Source organism: Octopus bimaculoides, chromosome 23 (assembly GCF_046866305.1).
Source record: "Octopus bimaculoides isolate indiv1 chromosome 23, ASM4686630v1, whole genome shotgun sequence".
Lineage (NCBI taxonomy): Eukaryota > Metazoa > Mollusca > Cephalopoda > Octopoda > Octopodidae > Octopus > Octopus bimaculoides.
The window spans coordinates 25,971,218-25,992,126 of record NC_142950.1 but is presented as its reverse complement, the minus strand read 5'-3'; the positions used below and the strand labels follow the sequence as shown (position 1 = coordinate 25,992,126).

The window sequence follows — 20,909 nt, the reverse complement described above, 5'->3', positions numbered from 1 at the left end:
AGACTTTAAGCAAGCCGTGATTTACATACGTAACGTATATTTGTCATTCATGTTTCTTAAACAATTAATCTTTTATGAATTTTAATTTGGACTAATTGTTGACGATGGAGAACATCAGTTTCCTCAAATTTCAGGCAAAAAGATAGATAAATAAATAAATAAATGAATAAATAAATAAATGAAATGATAAATAAATAAATGAATAAATAAATAAACGAAATAATTGTTGTTGGCACTCCGTCGCTTAAGACGTCGAGGGTTCCAGTTGATCCGATCAACGGAACAGCCTGCTCATGAAATTAACGTGCAAGTGGCTGAGCACTCCACAGCAGACACGTGTACCCTTAATGTAGTTCTCGGGGATATTCAGCATGACAGTGTGACAAGGCTGACCCTTTGAATTCCAGGCACAACAGAAACAGGAAGTAAGAGAAAGTTGTGGTGGAAGAGTACAGCAGGGTTTGCCACCATCCTCTGCCGGGGCCTCGTGGAGTTTTAGGTGTTTACGCTCAATAAACACTCACAACGCCCGGTCTGAGAATCGAAACCGCGATCCTATGACCGCGAGTCCGCTGCCCTAACCACTGAGCCATTGCGCCTCCACTAGTGCGTATTATATACGAAGTTAATAATGAAATATTTTCTAAGCAAAATTTTCTAAGTGATAAATATGTAAAGGCAATTTACTTAATATTTATTTTTCACTGACGTTATTACTGTTATTTCTTTATTTACTGCAAACAAAGTGCACAAAAACGCTACACGTTTGCATTATATCATATATACAATAATAATAAAGGACGTTACCGTATATACGTTTACAAACCAAGGACGTTATATAGATCTCCTTGACTCGTGGAGCTTTAGGTGTTTTCGCTCAATAAACACTCACAACGCCAAGTCTGGGAATCGAAACCGCGCGATCCCATGACCGCGAGTTCGCTGCCCTAACCACTGAGCTATTGCGCCTCCACAAACGAAATAATAAATGAGATGGAGTTAACTCCCCTTTCAGTTCCTTCACAAACAAGATTTCCAAGCTAAGTCTGCAAACTCATCAAAATGGCGACTGGACCGTTATTCGGAAGTTCTGGAGGGCGATCACAAAATAAGAATTTAGTGGAGTTTCGGGCTGGCCGAATGACACTAAAAGACAAAATGGTTTATCCCGATAAAAGAAAAGGTCTGATATACATTTATCAGTCGGATGATTCGCTCATGCATTTCTGTTGGAAAGATAGGAGTTTAGGCCAAGTCGAAGACGTAAGTATAATTGTAATATATCGATTTTTCTTTTTTCTTTTGGTACAAATTCTATATATTTAATAATATATAAATTTATATATATAATTACGATAGCCTGAGTGTGCTTATATGTACCACAAAATCATATGAGAGGTTCTCTCGTAGTATTTCTAACATAACATCCAATTTTAAGTGATGATAAATATTCCCTTTTGGTATTTAATACTGTTTCTGTCGGCATACATACATATACATACCCAGATATGCACCTATATACTCTGGTTATTATTATTTTTTTGTCTACGTTTTGTTTGCAACGTCCTGTACCCAGATATCCACCTATATATACAGGTAAATGTAGGTATGTACATACATGTGCATATACTCATTTATTATTTGTTTTATATATATATATATTATATATATAATAATAATAGGGATAAAATCCAAAATTACAGGTATAAACTCAATTAAAATCAGTTTATTAAAATTAAATTACGTTTCACAGTGTAATATATATATATATATATATAAGCAATGTTAAATCTCTGAACGAGGTATTAACAGTAACTGCACGATAAAGTGAAATATATTTGCCATTTAAATGTGGCTGACCCCTAAGGGTGGATGTTACTGTTGCTTTTAGCCCCAGGAGAACATCTCCTCCAGCTGGCTTATCGATGTTCTCCTGGGGCTAAAAGCAACAGTAACATCCACCCTTAGGGGTCAGCCACATTTAAATGGCAAATATACTTCACTTTATATATATATATATATATAGTTTTAGGGAAAAGAACCAAGGTTCATGAACTCATTGATGAAAATCTACTGTCACATGAACCTTGGTTCTTTTCCCTCAAACTATATATATATATATATATATATTATACTGTGAAACTTATTTTAATTTTTAATAAATTAATTTTAATTGAGTTTTTACCTGTACTTTTGGAATTTAACCCTAATATTATATATATTATACTGTAAAACTCATATGTTAAATGATTGTTACAGGCAATAAAAGAATTCATTTAACATATGAGTTTTACTCCATTTACTAAATTTATATATTCACTCAAGTACCCAAAATAACAAGGAGTTTCTACCTCATAAACAGGAGTTACACCACAGTCATTTTGTGATCTTTGCTACCCTGGTATCTATTAACCAATTTATTTTGTCCGAGTTAATTATTAACTTAGAGAAAATAAATACATATTATATATATATATATATATATATATATATATATAAACTAACATCATTGTTAAATATGTACGTAAATTATGATGGAGAGGATCGCATAAAAACATGTCAGTCACCCAATTAACAAATAAATCATCATTTTTATTGCATAATTGTTAAGTTTAATTAAACCGACTCAATTTTATGGTATATTTTATTGTCGTAAAACAGCACACCTTAGAATTTTTGTAGACCTTCGGAGATTTCATACGTGTTGTGTAAATAATACTTTGAGCTAATGAGAGAGCTTGTAATTACTAAGACTAATTACATTTAGTTACCGTTTTAAGGTAAAAATTTTATTAGGAAATTAAAAAAAGGGTTCGGAAATTTTGTAGACATTCAAGGAGTCTACCCTGTTGTTTCTGTGTGGTCTCTTCTATTTTGTACAGCTGGTTATTGTTTACATAGATATTCCACAACTGGTTTCAAAATATTTGAAATTAAATCAGAGATTTGTGACAATGGTTAATTATCTATTGTTCTGAAATATACCTCTCTACCTGAAGGCACAAGGTTAAGTTTTATAATGTTAAGCATGATTCAGTCCATATGCTATAAAGAAAAGGTGGTTATATATATATATATATATATATATATATATATAATACAAATAATGAGTATATGGATATATACGTACATGTATGTACATACCTACATCTACATGTATATATAGGTGCATATCTGGGTACAGGACACACACACACACACATATATATATATATATATATATATATAATACAAATAATGAGTATATGGATATATACGTACATGTATGTACATACTTACATCTACATGTGTATATACATGCATATCAGGGTACAGGACGTTAGAACAATAAACTACAGACAACGGAACGAACACATAGGAAAACGGAAAGCCACTTGGAATATCCCTTCATCAGCTGTCTCTATTCTATCTAGACGTTTCGAAATATATATATATATATACGAGATCCAAGGATCGAGTTACATTAAGGAGTGGAATGTATGTATCAAACTTTCAATTCACAGCCACATTCATTTGTCACCTGTCGATATAAATATATTTCAGAGAGAAAGGAACAGGAGTGCACTCAGATTCGTTTTCGTTTCTGAATCTCGAAACCTCGTATCCAGTTTAAAAGAATTGGCTCGGATTCAAGGAATTTACTGCTACTGCGTAAACATTTTCTTCGTCATAGCAAAGAATCGAATCCTGATATTTTGTATTGTAGAAGAAACGAATAAACGGGCCATCAATTACTATTCATTATAATGAATAATCATAGTCAAGAACATTAGTACGTTGGACAAATTTGCCTTGCAATATTTAGTTTGTGGTCTTTTACGTTCTGAGTTCAAATCCTCCGAGGTAGACTTCGTTTTTCGTTCCCCCCGGAGTCGATAAAATGAAATACCGAGATCGTTATTTATAATCGACATACCCTTTCTCTTCAGAATTCCTGGCCTTCTACTGATTCACAGAATCAGTAGAGCAGTAGGCAAACATGTTTTGTTACATTTTGTAACAGTTCTTCGCTTTCTGAGTTCAAATCTCACCCAGGTTGAGTTTACTCTTCATGATTCCAGGATCAGTAAAATGAAAACTAATCATGCGTTGAAGTGAGGTCGAACAAACCACTTCCAAATATTTGGCCTTGTGCCTATTTTAAAAACGAAGAAATTGTTTTTAACATCGTTGTAACTCATTTTTAACCGTTTCATGTTACGTATGAATGATCTGTTTGTAATAATTACATGCCTACACAAGTGTGTGTGCCCATCCCCCGTTTTTGTTTCCGTATAAATTTTCAGAGAAATATTAATTTTTTTTTTTTTCTTTTTCTTTTTATGAAATTCCCAACAAGTACAGTTCAGATTGGGGGGGGGGGGGGTAGATTCCGATTATATCGGAATTTGTTTTGAAAACAAATTTTCTGTCAGTGGGGAGAGGAGTTTCTGAAAATTCACAAGAGTCGGCTTTGATCCTTCATAACTTTCAGAAAATTTTTTTTTTTTTTTTTTTTTTTTTTTTTAAATGAAATTTTCCACAAATACCTTTCCGGGTGTGTAGATTGTGATTATATTGGAATTTAAGATGAAGAACAAAATTGGTGGATTCGTTCAGGCATACTGACACACATCACATATATCTACAAAATAAAGCTTGAAATTTCGGAACAAATTGTGAAGTGTATCAGTATGTATGTATGTATATATATGTGCGTTTTCACCATTGGATTTTTTTTTTTTTTTTTTTTTTTGTCATATTAATCTCTGATATAATCGAAATCTACACACTCTGAAAGGTATTTCATAAAAAAAAAGTACCTATTTTTCTGAAAGTTATAAGGAAACAAAATTTACTTCTGTGAATTTTCCGAAACTTCTCTCCCCACCCACGGATATATATATGTGTGTGTATGTCTGTGTTTGTCTCTCCACCACTACTTGACAGCCACTGTTGGTGCATTTACTTCCCCACAACTTAATGGTTTGGCAAAAGAGCCCAATAGAGTACCAGGCTTTAAGAATAAGTACTGGAGCCAATTCGTTCGACTAAAATTCTTCAAGACAGTGCTCCAGCATGGCTGTAGTCTAATGACTGAAACCCATAAAAGATGTGTGTGTGTATGTATACATATATAATATATATATATATATATATATATATATATATTATATGTACTGTTTTTTGATAGTAAGATGACAAAAAGTACTCAGGGCTTCTTTCAGTTTCCATCTACCAAATCTATTTACAAGACACATGCTCAAGGTGACATGTAGTGAGACTAAAGCTGAATAATGTGGTTAGAAAGCAACCTAACAGCACAATCATGCCTAGGAAGTGCATCCAGCTGTAAAAACCATGCCAAAAGAGACAATGAAGCATGGTACAATCTTCTGCCTAGCTAGCTCCTGTCAAACTGTCCAACCCATGTCAGTATGGAAAGTAGACATTGAATGATGATATACTCATACAAAGGCTTTTGCACAATTTCCACTAAGCTAAATTCTTCCCCCCAAAGCATTGAGCAACCTGAGATCAGTTCTTACCCATTACATAGTTGCAATGTGGTTTTTAACTTCACAGCCATACCTGCTTAGGTTTGACTCCCAAGATAATTATTTGCCTTGTAGCTTTCAGCTGTAGACCCATTCAGTGCACGCTGGGAATCATCTTGTGTTTAGCCAAGAAGTACTATGTCATCTGTAAATATATCAACCAACTGATCCACCACACCTACTGGTTGTGATGTCACTTTCATAGTGGTTGCACATGTCAATCCAGTTCATAAAAATTATGAAAAAGGTAAGGTGACATTATACACTCCTTGCCAAAGTCCAACGCCCAACAATAACTGCAGTTAAGAACAACAACAACTAGGGTGAATGTTTTGAGTTTTATGACTCACTGCTGCTATCAGTCACATATGGTCAGCCTTTTGCCTCCTCCATAAGTGCTTGTGGTTGCATTGGGAAATCCGCCTTGCAACGAAATGCTGTATTTACCTGGCACTTTTCTGATTGATTCTCCTCTATGGTTGTGAGACCTGGCCAATGTGTGTTGCCGATCTCCAGAAGCTTGAGGTCTTTCTTTGATTGCTTCTGTATTTGTCGTTTTCTTTGACTGTGTTTTGAACTGACAACTCGCTGCTGTCTCACCTCTGGGGGGGGGGGGAACTTTACTGACGAGGAGACCATAGTGGTTTGGGTCACGTATTGCAGCTCCCTTATGATGAACTCATCCAGAAAGTTATAGCACCAGATCCTTCCCTGGGTTGGTGTAGGTGAAGAGGTGGTCAGCTAAAGACTCTGTTCATGACAGTCAAAGCAAATATGGAGCTTGTTTCTGGCCCTCGAGCCTTCGGCGTTCATTGCTGGAACCAGGAATGGCTTCAACACGCTGCAGAATTGGACCACCTTGGCCTTTGACATGGTGAACTCAATAGGAGCTGGCTGAACTCCTCCCAGGTGAATGCTGTTACAAGACAAGACACTGCTGCTATCATGAAGAAATCAATCTACAAATGATGATAATGGTACTGTTTTTGTGCTGGCTCCCTTTTAACTCTCTAATGAAACTTGCTGTAACAACGAAAGGTTGGACATTTTTCATGAGCATACCAGTCAGAAGGGGGTCTCAACATCAGCAGTGACAGTTCTTGCTATGAAATTTCATCACGGAAAGACATTTGAAAAATTACTATCAGCTTGTATAAGGCTAAGCAGTTTGTTAATACTTTACTTGGTTCAAGTGTACTTTCAGTTTCATAAGCGATTTTATTTCTTACAATAAATTCTACAACAAACTGGATCTGAAAGTAATATACCATGAAATTCCATTCTGCAATAATGGTAAGAGATACGTGGTACTTCACACTGCTGTTTACTTATTTCAGTTTGTAAGGTTTGCTGTGACTAGTACTGTAAGGCATTTTTCAAAGAGTGATGGATAGTATAATTTCTGACAATGGTATCAAGAATTCATACCAATTTTGATGATGCTATTGTCATATGCAGAACTATTGAAGAGCACAATAAGAACAAGGCTAAATTTATTTCAATTAATAAGACACAACATTGAACCATGACAAATATCTTTTCTGCCAAACATTGATTTGTTACATAATATACAAAATAAGAAATTATTTGCAACCTGACCCAGAAGGAGAGAATCTCTTATTGATTAACTGATCTCTAGCAATGCTAAATAGCTACATTGAAGTTTGTTGAGTTACATCTCTAGATGGGTATCCCTTTTCATGGAACTAACTCCTTATTAAATCTTGCTTTTCTATTGCAAACAGACATGTTGATCATCTTAAAACTTCAATATTTAATGTCAGTTCCATGTATTTTACTCAGTTTTGCTACATTGTTGAAACTGTAGTTCCAGAGACATTGTTGAATCTGATGTCTCTGGAACTACAGTTTCAAGCGTCCTTTCACAGTGTAATAAACCTATCACTTTCTTCTCCACAACTCTTCTCTTTCCTTGAACAAAATCTCTCATTTATTGAAAATGAGGCTATGGATATCGTAGAAATTGTTAGAAATGGCAAACCTTTATACTTTGAGGCTATTTTTCATTACATACTAATTGATCTTATTAATATTTAGTCTCAAAAGTAGGGGACGGGGGAATGAAGAATGATAATGGTCATGTTATTGACTAGGAGATCATTGCTTACACGGGTGATAGATTTAACTGTCACTCAGCTTGACACTACCACCTGTCACCGTGGGGCCCCTTAATGAAGTTGTTAACATTTGGGCTCGGTTTCCAGTTTGAGGACTCCTTCCTCTTTCCCTCTCACCGGTTTTGGTGGCCCTGTAACAAGTCATGAGCACTACTTTCCTTTCTCATTCCTTCCCCTCATCATTTAATACCGGTTTCCATGCCGTTGCCAGTACCGCCTGACTGGACTTCGTGCGGGTGACACTTAAAAGCACCCACTACACTCTGAGTGGTTGGCGTTAGGAAGGGCATCCAGCTGTAGAAACTCTGCCAAATCAGATTGGAGCCTGGTGTTGCCATCCGGTTTCACCAGTCATCAGTCAAATCGTCCAACCCATGCTAGCATGGAAAGCGGACGTTAAACGATGATGATGCTGACATTGGTTAGATGGTTTGACGGGAGATGGCAAGCCAGAGAATTGCACCAGGTTCCATAATCAGGTTTGTCATGATGTCTACAGATGGATGCCCTTCCTAATACCAACCACTTTATGTAGTGTATTGGGTGTTTTCTTACATGGCACCAGTTCCAGTGCTTATATGAGGGGTTGATTGGCAAAATCGTTAGAATGTTGGAAAAAAATGCCTTACGATATTTACTGTTCTTTTGCAGTCAGTGTTTAAATCCCACTGTAGTTGACTTTGCCTTTTATCTGTCTGGGGGTGAATAAAATATATTACCAGTCAAGTGCTGTGATTGATGATATCAACTAACTACTACTACCAAAATTGCTGGCCTTGTGTCTAAATTTGAAACCATTATTATTTGCTTAATTACACGTTTTCTTTTGTTTTTTCCAGGATTTAATTATATTCCCTGATGACATAGAATTTAAAAAAATCAATCAGTGTACCAGCGGCCGAGTTTATGTACTGAAGTTCAAATCATCAGTCCGTAGATTCTTCTTTTGGATGCAGGTAATTTACTGTTTCTTCCATTCACTTCATAATAGCAAATGAAAATCAGTTGATCAAATTTTCTGTATTCCTAGTGCAATTGTACCGACGTCTTTCCGGTGCGGTTGTACCGACGTCTTTCCGGTGCGGTTGCACCGACGTCTTTCCGGTGCGGTTGCACCGACGTCTTTCCGGTGCGGTTGCACCGACGTCTTTCCGGTGCGGTTGCACCGACGTCTTTCCGGTGCGGTTGCACCGACGTCTTTCCGGTGTGCTTGCACCGACGTCTAGACTCTGATAGAATAAGTACCAGGCTTTTTTAAAAAAAAAAGTACTCAGGTTGATACATTGAACTAAAAATTCTTCAAGGTGGTGCCCCAGCATGGCTGCAGTCTAATGACTAAAACAAGTAAGATAAAATTTAGAGGTGTTCTTGTCATGGTCATCTTGTTTGTTTTGTCCAGTGTTTTTTTTTTCTTTTTTTCAAGACACTTGGCTTTATTTTGAACCAGGCTTATTTTAGCTACTATTTCTAGCAAGTTCAGTTACCATGCAGGGGTTACCTTGTTGACTTGTTTGGTCAATTTGAATGTTTAAAGGTATTGGGGGAAGTCTCGTGTTTAAACAAATGAAGAATAAAATCTAACTAGTCTTCTAATATATTTATTGTTTAGGAGCCAAAAACTGAGAAAGATGAGGAATATTGCCGTAAGGTGAATGAATATCTCAACAACCCACCCAGTCCAACTGCAAACCGAAACAATGCTCCTGACCATTCTGGTTTGGGTAAGTTATTATTTCAATACACTATTATTATTATTATTATTATTATTGTATTATAGATTGATGTAACTCTTCACAAAAGTAAATGGACAATAAGAAGAGTGATGCGATTTGTAATAGAGATCATTTATTTAACAGATTGAACAATATTCAACAGATCGTCTGTCTTCTTTGGGTTCCAAATATAAAATGAAAAAAATTCATAGAAACACAGAAATTCTATTACAAATTGCATCATCTTCTTCTTATTATTATTATTATACTTTCGTGCGGGTGACACGTAAAAGCACCCACTACACTCTCTGAGTGGTTGGCGTTAGGAAGGGCATCCAGCTGTAGAAACTCTGCCAAATCAGACTGGAGCCTGGTGTTGCCATCCGGTTTCACCAGTCCTCAGTCAAATCGTCCAACCCATGCTAGCATGGAAAGCGGACGTTAAACGATGATGATGATGATGATGATTATTATTTCACACACTCTTATTATGATGATGGTAAAAGTGGTGAGCTGGTAGAATCATTAGCATGCTGGGCGAAATGCTTCATGGTAATTCACCCGTCGCTATGTTAGTTCAAATTCCGCCAAGGTTGACTTTGCCTTTCACCCTTCCAGATACCAGGCTTAAATAAAAATAAATACATGGATCAATCCATTAAACTAAAATTTCTTCAGAGTGGTGCCCCAGCATGGTTGTAGTCTAATGACTGAAACAAGTAAAAAATTAAAGATGTTATATTCAAAATATTTTGGGAATGGAAATAATTTTTCTATGTGACCTGGTTGTCTAGTTAAGTTCACATTGCAGCTATGTGGTTTGGATTTAATCACACTGCAAGCACCTTGAGCCGTGCCCTGACGACAGTCAATGTCTCGTGGAATTTTGTAGACTGAATAGTTTGGAAACCAGTCACATGTATGTGTGTGTGTGTGTGTGTGTGCATAGCCTAAAGATGTTAGCATCAGCGTAAAAAAAAAAATGGAGAAACAAATATTCTCAAAAATACTTTGTATGGTATTTGTTCTGCCCGAGTTGCACAAACAGTCCCTTGTCACTCTAGCTTTGAGAATGGTAGTTAGCCAGTAATTGGCTCATTGGAAACAGTTTCCCATGCCAAGGAAAAAAAAATCTAATGAAGGTCCTTATTAATCCTTTAGCATTTAAATCAGCCATATGTGGCCAAAATATTCTATCTGTTTCATGTTCAAAGTTGCCAGGTCTGGCCTCTTGTACCTATTCTACAATGTCATTCTAAAAATCAACAATCACATCATTGAAATCTCAAAGTTATGATTAATTCAAAACAATGTGAATAAACAAGTATTACATTTAGCAGAGTAATGTGAACGTTAAGGGTTTAAATGATTTTATTAATTGCCTTTTTTGTTTTTTGTTGTGCTAGTTGGAGAAGCCGATCTACATAACATTCTAGGTAACATGAGTCAACAACAGTTAATGCAACTTTTTGGTAAGTCTACTTCTTTTGAACTTTGAGAAATGCATGACTTAATGGTGTAATGTGTCATCTGTATTGTTGGTTAATGATGGCCAGCAATGATGGTTACTCCCTATCATTAACCATCTTGATGGTTAATCCTTTTGTTACTATATTTCTAACTAAAATAGTCTATGTGCTGCTTCTGTTGAATTCTGATATAATCATGAATTTAGACTGGTTTCATAAAATAACTTATTTTGTTTATTAATTTGTAAATATGGTTTTTTTTTTGGAACACAACAAAAGATTTCTAAATAAGTCTTTCATAATTATTTTTTCTCTCTACTGAATCTAATTGCAGTTAAATGCAGGTCTTTTCAGCTAAATGTGAAATGATTTAAATTTTGTTTAAGCATTAACATAGAAAATGAGTTATTAACTAGTTTTCAGCTGGATGCACTGCAAAATTTTTAATATAGAATTGTGCACATTAATGAATTTTTAATTCAGTAATGTGCACAATTGAACTAAAATGCTTAGGTGTTACCATAAAGGGAAAATAAAACAAAATACTGAAATTATATTCGAAGAAAAAGCATAAACTTGAAACACTAATGATACACGTGTGTAATCAAAAGTTGCCTCTCACCTTACAGGTGAGTTGAAATTACAAATAAAATATGGTAAATTAAAAAAAAGTATTTTTTAAAATCTACTTATATATATATATATATATATACAAATTATATTCCTGTCATGAAAACTTGTTAAACATCTATGAAAATAACATCTACTGAGATGTTCATTTAAAGTATGCAGATAATTTTACAGGTGGGATTGGAATGTCAACCCAGAACAGTTTGAATCTGTCAACTCTCCTAAGTCGACCTGTAAATTCAAGTTCGGACAGGTAAGCTGAAAAAACAAAAAAAAAAAGAAGCTATTGGGTCATCCCATAAATAATGTGGTTTTTTTAAATACTTTTTATTTTTCAAAATTAGGATAAACAAAGTTCTTTTTTAATCTAAAATATACTCTCCTTCATTTTCTACAATGCTCTTCCATCTATCTGGTAGACTTGCAAGGCCGCTCTTCCAAAATTCACTTGTCCATGACGAAAAATTCTCCTCCAGTACTGTTGTGACCTTGTCTACAGAATTCATATCTTTTTTGTCCAAATGACTTTGAAGACTGCGGAATAAATGGTAATCAGATAGAGCAATGTCTGGTGAATATGGTCGGTGGTGCATCATTCCCCATTCAAACTGCTCCAGTCTTTGGAATGTCATCCTCGCTGTATGTAGCTGAGCATTATCATTTTGGAAGAACACCTTTTGTCTTGAAACCAAAGATGGTCGTTTTTCTTCTAGTGCTGGTGTCGATGAATGGTTGAATGACCAAATCCACCAGGGTTTGCAGGACATCCTCATTGATATGCCGAATATGCTCTTTTGTCACTTCCATTATAGCTTTGAAAAAATTACAGTTAAAATCGAACTGCACTCTCCAAAACTTGCACTAAGAATAAGGACAAGGTAAAATTACTACCTGCTTTTATAGTAAGTTGATGCAGGTAGTTTATCCCATCCCCTTTCGACTTTTAGTTCATGCAATTGAAGAAAACCGCATTTATGGGATGACTCAATATATATTTAAATTTTTCTCTTAATGATGTTTTGTAATTCAGTATAAATGTGTATATTTTTTTGTTTTGCATTTGAATCTGGAGGAGCAGCAGTGCATGGCATATGCAAAGCATTTGAATACTATTGTGTAAATGATACTTCCCTTGTTATTGCTTAACTCTGGGTCTGCTCTGATTGAGCAGGCCTGTGCTCAAAAGCCATCTAGTCAAGACCATAACTTCTTTTTGTATATCTAGGAGAGAGTTGGTGAATCCGTGATATGTAAGTGTTGCTGGTGTTGTTGGCACTACTGTTGTTCTTATGAACATATATTCTTTGTAACTGTAGAGGACTTCTTTTTTCTTTTTTTCTTTCTTTGTTTGCTGTAAACTTCATGTTGCTAACTTTGTTTTCATTTGCTCTTTATTAGCCCGAGATCACAAACTTCTCAAGGGAGCCGAGCTGAATCTACTTCTAGTGACAGTGTTGCTTCAAGTACCCGTCCCGTGACTGCCACTGCTGCACTCCCTTCGCAGACCACTGAGACAACACCCAGCAGCAGCAGCAGCGGCGGCACCAGTACTACCACTACCACTACCAGCACCACTGCTGCTATTTCCAGCAGTAGTAGCTCTGCAGCAACTAAAACTACGGACACCCCCAGACAACAGATACAGTTGAGTGATTTACAGAGCATACTGTCCAATATGCATGGTAAGTTTTGGTACTCTGGATAACACATGACCCTCATATCACTGCAATTTACTGTTCCCATGTTTCCTACTTATTATTATTATGAAACACCTCAACTAAATGACTGGTTTTAGAATGACAATAGTGATTTAACACTTTCGTTACCATGTTTCTTTCAAACTACAGACTTTGTTTCAATTAAATTTTTAAATAATGAAGAGAAATGCGGCCTCTGTAACACTGTCAAAAGTCATTGAAAAGGAAGCAAGCACAAGGTTTTGCACTTCTCACTAACTACCCCCATCACATGTTCACCTGGTAGTCAGGGATTGAATCTCACACCAACTGTACTACTTTCTGATTAGCAGTTAGTGGGCTTCACCATCAGTACTTGAGCAGTCATCACAACTTGGACCAATGTAAACCAAAATTCCTAGTAGGACAATCCCCAAAATACAAGTTCATGAGGGAGTCTTCTGTGTATTTATTCAACTGGTTACAAATAACAGTTGGTTCTCCTTAAAACTATACGCTTTTAAACATGTATCTTGTATAATGTAAACTTCAATACAGTGTGCTCAAAAACTGGATGGTTCTTGCTTGTATAGTTTTGATCATCTGTCTACTGAAATGGTCCATCATGTAGAGGAGAAACAAGTGTAGGTGGGTTCAAACTTCAATTTCAGAACTGCTTTTCATCTCTATGATCTTATTCCTATTTTCATGATTTATTATCTACATTTTGCCACATAAAAGGCACCCAGTACACTCTGTAAAGGAAGGGCATCCAGCCATAGAAACCATGCCAAAACAGACTGGAGCCTGGTGCTGCCAGCTTCTATCAAACTGTCCAATCCATGCCAGCATAGGAAACAGATATTAAAAGATGATGATGATTTTCTGTTTCTATGACGAGTTCAAATATTCCTGAGAGACATTTGAACTTCTAACAGCTTTTCACTACAGTTTCTTGTGGAGAAAAACAAATTCTTGCTCAGGACTAAAAGGTCCTAGAACACCCCTAGTCAGCTAAGAGTACCTTCTAATAGAATAAATACCAGTTTTTTTGTTTTTTTTTTAAAGTCTGGAGCTTATTCTATCAACCTCTTTTTTGCCAAACCATTGATAGATAGTTTCAAACTCTTGAATTCTCTTCAGCACCAGATACTAAGAGAGGTATTTCTAAACTAAGTAGGAAGCAAAACCTTTTTTTTTTTTTTTTTATTGGAAATCAGTAAATATTTACTAACGGTGCTCTTGGCTGCACATATTTCTTTTGTCTGTTTTGTGAAAAATGTAGGGAAATTTTGTTTTTTAAATATTCTAATAACATTCCATTTAATTTTTTTCAGTTCCAGTTGACAAAGTTCAAGACAGTAAGTACTCCGCACTTATTGTGCCAGTTTTCTAATTGATATAGCAGGAAAAATATGAAATATTTCTGACACACCAGCACTGACCAATTCCCATCCCCACACCTACATACACACATGCATACATTAAGATCATCAGCATTCTCTAACACACACACACCTTCGTTTTGGGATCACTACTACTTTATCTCCTCTTCTTAACTCTCCTGTGTGACCCTTCTGTCCAGCATTCGCCATGATAGATTACTGACCACTACACAAATTTTTTTCTCTCCTTTCTTTTTGTGTTCCTTTCTGTGGAAGAGCGTAGGCTCGAAACGTTAAAGACTTTCTCTATTCCCAAGCGTTATACTGATACATCTATTTGTTTTCTACACCACCTGTCTTCGTCTGTTGTTTTTTTGTGAATTCTCCCTATATATATATATGAAATAACAAAGGCAGCTATACACAATATAAAGCCATAAAGGAAAAATTTATTTGTCACTAATTGTGACTAATGATGCAAGGTAGGACCTATATTGCTAGAAAGAAGAGCTAAAAAAAACCCTTTGCTGCGAGTAAGCATAGTTCCATACACTGACAGGGGAGATAACCACCCAACAGCAAGCAAGATCACCATACTAGTCTATTTATGCTTAAAATTAAAGTCTATCAGTAGTGACCACCCCATTGCTTGTTGTCTCTGTCATATATATATATATATATATATATATATATATATATGCATGACATTGAATCAGTATATTTTTTTGTGTCCTGGTGGTCATCTTTTTCTGTTCTCTTTTCTAAGGTATTGAACTCTCTCAAGTTCTGAAACCAGATGACATCATCCCAATTTTGGCCAATTCCGAGATACAGCAGCATCTTCTGCAATATCTTCCTGAAGGAGAAATGTTGCCTCGCACTGAAGAAGAACTTCGCAATACAGTTCAGTCACCACAATTCCAACAGGTAAATTAGAAACTTGACTCATATTCTGTCAATCTGCATTGCATGTTTCTCCTTTCCTCTCCCTTGTTCTTCAAATTCCACTGACTGGATGTCACTATTGAACTTTTAGAGATTATCTAAATTTGTTCATTTGCATGAACTTCAAACCCACACTGACATTAGCGTGGAAAAGGGTAAAGAAACTAGGTTGTTGTAAAATGCAAATATTTTGTTTGATGTTCTCTTTTCTAAAGTATTGAACTCTCTCAAGCTCTGAAACCAGATGACATCACACCAGTTTTGGCCAATTCTGAGATACTTGGCAATGAAGTAGGGGTTTCCCAAGGATCAGCCCCTTCTTATTCATCATAGTCCTCCAGGCAATAACAGATGAATTCAAGATGGGCTGCCCTTGGGAGCTCCTCTATACTGATGACCTTGCTCTCATAGCAGAATCACTACCAGAACTAGAAAAGAAATTTCAGGTGTGGAAGCAAGGTTTAGAATCGAAGGGCCTTGAGAGTCAATGTTGCAAAAACCAAAATCCTAGTAAGTAGGAAGGCGAACACATCACAAACCCTGCCGATCTGTAGAAAAGGTGTAGGTAGAAACTCCATAAGATGTACCCAGAATCGAACTTAGAATCTTGGAGTTAGTAGCCTGTGCCATATGCCCGTGGGCAATTATGGAGTGAATTTTAGGGGGCTTAGGAATGGGAACCCAGGTTCGAAATTTCTCTAAGACGCTTGATGGAGGGTATATCCGCCGATACGTTGTGTTAACAACAAACAAGATGAGGACAAATATCCATCAAATGTAAATGATGTACATAATTCCTCATCTCTCAAATATAGAACTGTGTTACCTGATCTTCTGTTTCTTTTATTTCAGGCCCTTCAGTCATTTAGTGCAGCACTGCGGTCACGTGAACTTGGTCCATTAATGACACAATTTGGTCTTGGTGATGATGTTGCTAATGCAGCTGCAGAGGGAGGTAGGTGTATTGTTTCTCTGTTGTGAAGTTAAGGCACTCGCTTTCCTTTCCTCCCGAACACTGTGGTTGTGTGGTAAGAAGTTTGCTTCCCAACCGCATGTTTTCGGGTTCAGTCCCACTGCATGGCATCTTGAGCAAGTATCTTCTATTTTAACCTCAAGCCAACCAAAGCCTTGCGAGTGGATTTGGTAGACGGAAACTGAAAGAAGCCTGTCGTATGTGTATCAGTTTGTCACCCCACCATCACTTGACAACTGATGTTGGTGTGTTTACACCCCCATAATTTAGCAGTTCGGCAAAAGAGACCGATAGAAGCACTGAGCTTACAAAGAATAAGTCCTGGGGTTGATTTCTTTGACTAAAACCCAAAGTGGTGCTCCAGCTGCAGGCAAATGATTGAAACAAGTAAGAGTAATCAAACCAGTGAAAGAGCCATTGTGTGGTTGTCTGGAAACAACAGCCAGAATCTATGCCTTAAGTAAAGCCATATTGGACAATATAGAGAGGGAGAAGGGAAATTTTTTTTTTTTTTAATCTACTAAAAAAAAAAAAAGCATAATCACTGCTGGAATAATTTCGTACTAAACTTGTGAGCTTCTGTGTAGTTACTTGAACTAATTAGAAATAGCTAAAATAAGGCGATGAGCTGGCAGAGCAAAATGCTAAGCGCTGTTTCGTCTGCCGTTACGTTCTGAGTTCAAAGTCTGCCGAGGTCAACTTTACCTTTCATCCTTTTGGGGTCGATAAATTAAGTAACAGTTACGCACTGGGGTCGATGTAATCGACTTAATCCCTTTGTCTGTCCTTGTTTGTTCCCTCTATGTTTAGCCCCTTGTGGGCAATAAAGAAATAAGAAATAGCTAAAACTTCCTTGAAAATAACTACCTTAAGTATAGATAGTCATGACTGGAATGCCTTAGGTTTGCGCTGCGAAGGCTGACTGGAGTCGACTTCCAACTCCTTTTCTTTTACAAGTGAGATCTTGAGTTTGATGCTTTTTGTTAGTTTTGATTTAAATTTATTGCTCGTTTTTTTTCTTTTCTCATATAACGTAATTATTTCACAACTCTTGATTTAAACCTTCCACTGAAACGTCATGTGCATTATGTTGATCCAGAGAAAGAACTTAGCAGGGAGGCCAATTGAGTGTCACTTCTTTGATGCTGTTCTTTCTGGACCCTAATTTCAGTAGACCTGTAATCATCAGCTTTCCAGCTGTGGCCATCTTTCCTTTTACTCCCCACCACCCAGGCATAGTTTATTTTGGATTACATTATTCAATGTATCCTTTTATACCTTTTTAAAGCTGGTAGGGTTTGTTTGAGAGGAATTTGGCTGCTATCACTAGCTCATTGCCTTATTCTAAGATAGACATGCCTGTACCTATGCATGGCTAATGACTATGTGGTTGAGAAGTTTGCTTTTCAATCACATGGTATAGGGTTCAATCCTACTTTATAGCAGCACCTTGGGCAAGGGTCTTCTACAATACTTTAGCCTCAGGTTTGCTAAAACCTTGTGAGTGATTTAGTAGACAGAAACTGAAAGAAGCCTGTTGTCGTATGCATTTGTATTTCCGTGTCTTGACATTATGTGATGGTTGAGTATCAGCCATTCAAATAGTGGACTTCATTTCTAGTCAGCTCTGTAAACATATCCAGTCTTGGTGACAGGAAGGGCATTTAGTCATAGAAAAATTTGCCTTCAAGTTCCACTTGACTGATTCTAGTCTGGAAAATAATGTTTGCATAGGTTTAGATCAATGATGATGATGATGATTTATTTACATTTGTTTCAGTTGTTTGCCTTGCAAACATTTTTTTTTCTTTTTTCTCTGAAGTATGTTAGTTATTCTGTGTTGATAACCAACCAGTCAGTGCTCTGGCAGAAGAGATTTAACTAAATAATAAAGAGTGTCAGAAGTAGCATTAATACCAAAAGGTAAAAATATTCACCACTTTTGTATTTCAATGTATACGAGGGGGGGGGGGGGGGGTGCTGCTGATAAGTTCTTGGCTTTGGATAAAAGAAAATACAAGGTCATCATCAGTTAATTGTGATTTTACTCTTACTTGTTTCAGTCATTTGACTGCGGCCATGCTGGAGCACCACCTTTTAGTCGAGCAAAACTATTCTTTGTAAGCCTAGTACTTATTCTATCGGTCACTTTTGCCGAACCGCTAAGTGACGGGGACATGGACACACCAACATCGGTTGTCAAGTGATGCTAGGGGGGGGGCACACACACACACATATATACGACAGGCTTCTTTCAGTTTCCGTCTACCAAATCCACTCACAAGGCTTTGGTTGGCCCGAGGCTACAGTAGACGACACTTGTCCAAGGTGCCACGCAGTGGGACTGTGAACCCGGAACCATGTGGTTGGTAAGCAAGCTACTTACCACACAGCCACTCCATTTATTCAACATATTCCCATCTCAGATTCCCTTATTGCAGTTAGTTTTTTGAAGCCCTGTAAAAATTGGAAAGTTGGGCCTCCAACCAAGATTTTTACAATGCCCTTAAAACCATGAACTTTTCAGCACATCCTCTCACACAAACATGGCAGTTACTGCTATTTCCAGTGGTCAGGTGCCTGCCACTGAAAAGGCCAAACGAGGCTGGTATCATGTGATCTGGTAGTCCTGACAGCAGAAGTAGCGGTGTTTGTCTGCTACCGGTGAAGGCTATGATGTGCTTTTATGCACCTAAAAAAAAATTGAGGGTTTTCCTTTCTTGGTAAATATCACAGTATTCTTACGCAACCTCGTTTAAGTGGTGAATATTTTAACCAAATAATGATTAGCATTTATATAACTTGTGTGTGTGTGACAAAATGTCGTAGCTATTTGTAAATTGCACTCTACTCCAAAATTAAATTTTTTTCTTTGTCCCTATTAGATCTGGAAGCATTCGTAAAGGCCCTGCAAGAAGCCCAGAAAAAGAAGGAAGACAAGTAGGATGTACTTAGTGGATGCTTTTTTTTTTTTTCTATTGCTTGCTGTTATTGTGTTTTATTGGAATAAAATTTTCACTGGTAATTGATCCAACACATTAGAAATAAAGAAATAAATAAATAGTATGTTTCTTCTGTACTTTAATATACATACATACACACACACGCACATATAAACTTTTTAAGAATTTGAAATCGTTTTCATTAACAATGTGTATATGTGAGTGGAATTTTGTGTGTGTATGTGTTTGCAGGTGTGTGTAGAACTCTTCAAAAGAAATCTCTACACAAGATATCACAGATGGCTCTACATTGTCATTTTTCTGTTTTGTTTTGTTTATAGGCTCAGATTTTGATTTGAAGGTTTTAATTATTGCTAGGTGTGTTTTGTTTCGGTTTTTGTTATTTTTCTTTACAAAGAAAACAACAAAATAAAAAAATTATACAATTTGTACAGGTGGGTTGAATATCATGAGATGGCTATCAGTGTAGAATTTAGTATTTTGCCAGAATGATTGAGGCCTTTTCTTTTTTCCCCCAGTTGCCTACAATTATTCCAAGTCATTATTTTCAAACCTTGTAAACCAGTGATAAATTATGTTTTGACGAAGTTTTATATGTACAATGATGAACTGATAGCACGCATCGTTGCATCGAGTTACGTTTAGCTGTAAGCGGTGAGGGTAAAAATGAAATAGTTGAGCATTTATCAGGGATCTTTTTTTTTTTTTTTTTTTTTCTCTTGATCTGATGCAGCGATTGTTTCAAATTAACCTAAAACACTTCTGCTTGTCACGTGGAATTTTGGTTTTGAATAAAACCGAATCGATGCGAAACTGTGTGTACAGTAATGGCATGTAGCCATAGATTTTAGCAAAGAAATTTATGCATTTGTGTCGCTCATCAAAATGAGTTTCGTCTTTTGCAAGAGCCTGAGAGCAACCTGGGCAGCGAAATGTCCAGCGAGATGTCACCTGGAAAGAAAGAGAAAAAGAAACTTATTAAAAACTTTAAATCTATGCACACAAGCCTTACAGCTCCTAATTTTCATTACTAAATTGAATTGCATCTGGAATTGTGAAAATAAATGGCTAGTAGGTGCAAGTTCAATTCATGAGACAGTTGATATCACACAAATCAAAATAAGCCTGATGTGGATGCTAGAATGTGAATTTTAATAAAGGATCCAGCTTCAAATTCCAAAAAAACATTCCTGATTAAAATAGGCATAGAAATTGAGATGAGGATACTAATATCAAGGTATAATAGATATATAAAACTTATAATTACATTAATAAAGCACAAAAACATTATATATAGATGAAGACAACTTCCCAACCATATGGTTTTAGGTTCAGTTCCACTGCACTCGGGTAAATGTCATCTATTGTAGCCCTGGGCTGACTAAAATCTTGAGAGGATTTGGCAGATGCAAAGCTTGATATGTGTTTTTGTTTTGACATCAAGTAACAGTTAAGTGTTTGTTTCCAATCATTCATGAAAA

The 20,909-nt window shown here is 36.4% G+C and overlaps 2 protein-coding genes across 2 annotated transcripts in view; one reads left to right on the top strand and one right to left on the bottom strand.

Annotated features, from left to right (window-relative positions):
• Positions 1-1,050: 1,050 nt before the first annotated feature.
• Positions 1,051-19,529, top strand: LOC106874785 (proteasomal ubiquitin receptor ADRM1). The gene is made up of 10 exons (XM_014922638.3): positions 1,051-1,263; positions 8,515-8,631; positions 9,285-9,396; positions 10,794-10,859; positions 11,661-11,739; positions 12,885-13,168; positions 14,500-14,523; positions 15,314-15,474; positions 16,345-16,447; positions 19,351-19,529. Exons 1-10 carry the CDS (start codon positions 1,063-1,065, stop codon positions 19,407-19,409), a joined length of 1,206 nt encoding a protein of 401 aa, XP_014778124.1. The 5' UTR covers positions 1,051-1,062; the 3' UTR covers positions 19,410-19,529.
• LOC106874784 (exostosin-like 3) overlaps positions 19,414-20,909 on the bottom strand; it is a 58,513-nt gene continuing 57,017 nt past the window's right edge. The window contains exon 8 of the mRNA XM_014922637.3: positions 19,414-20,379. Coding sequence (XP_014778123.2) covers positions 20,170-20,379 — 210 coding nt within the window. The 3' untranslated portion in view covers positions 19,414-20,169. The remainder of the gene's footprint in view (positions 20,380-20,909) is intronic.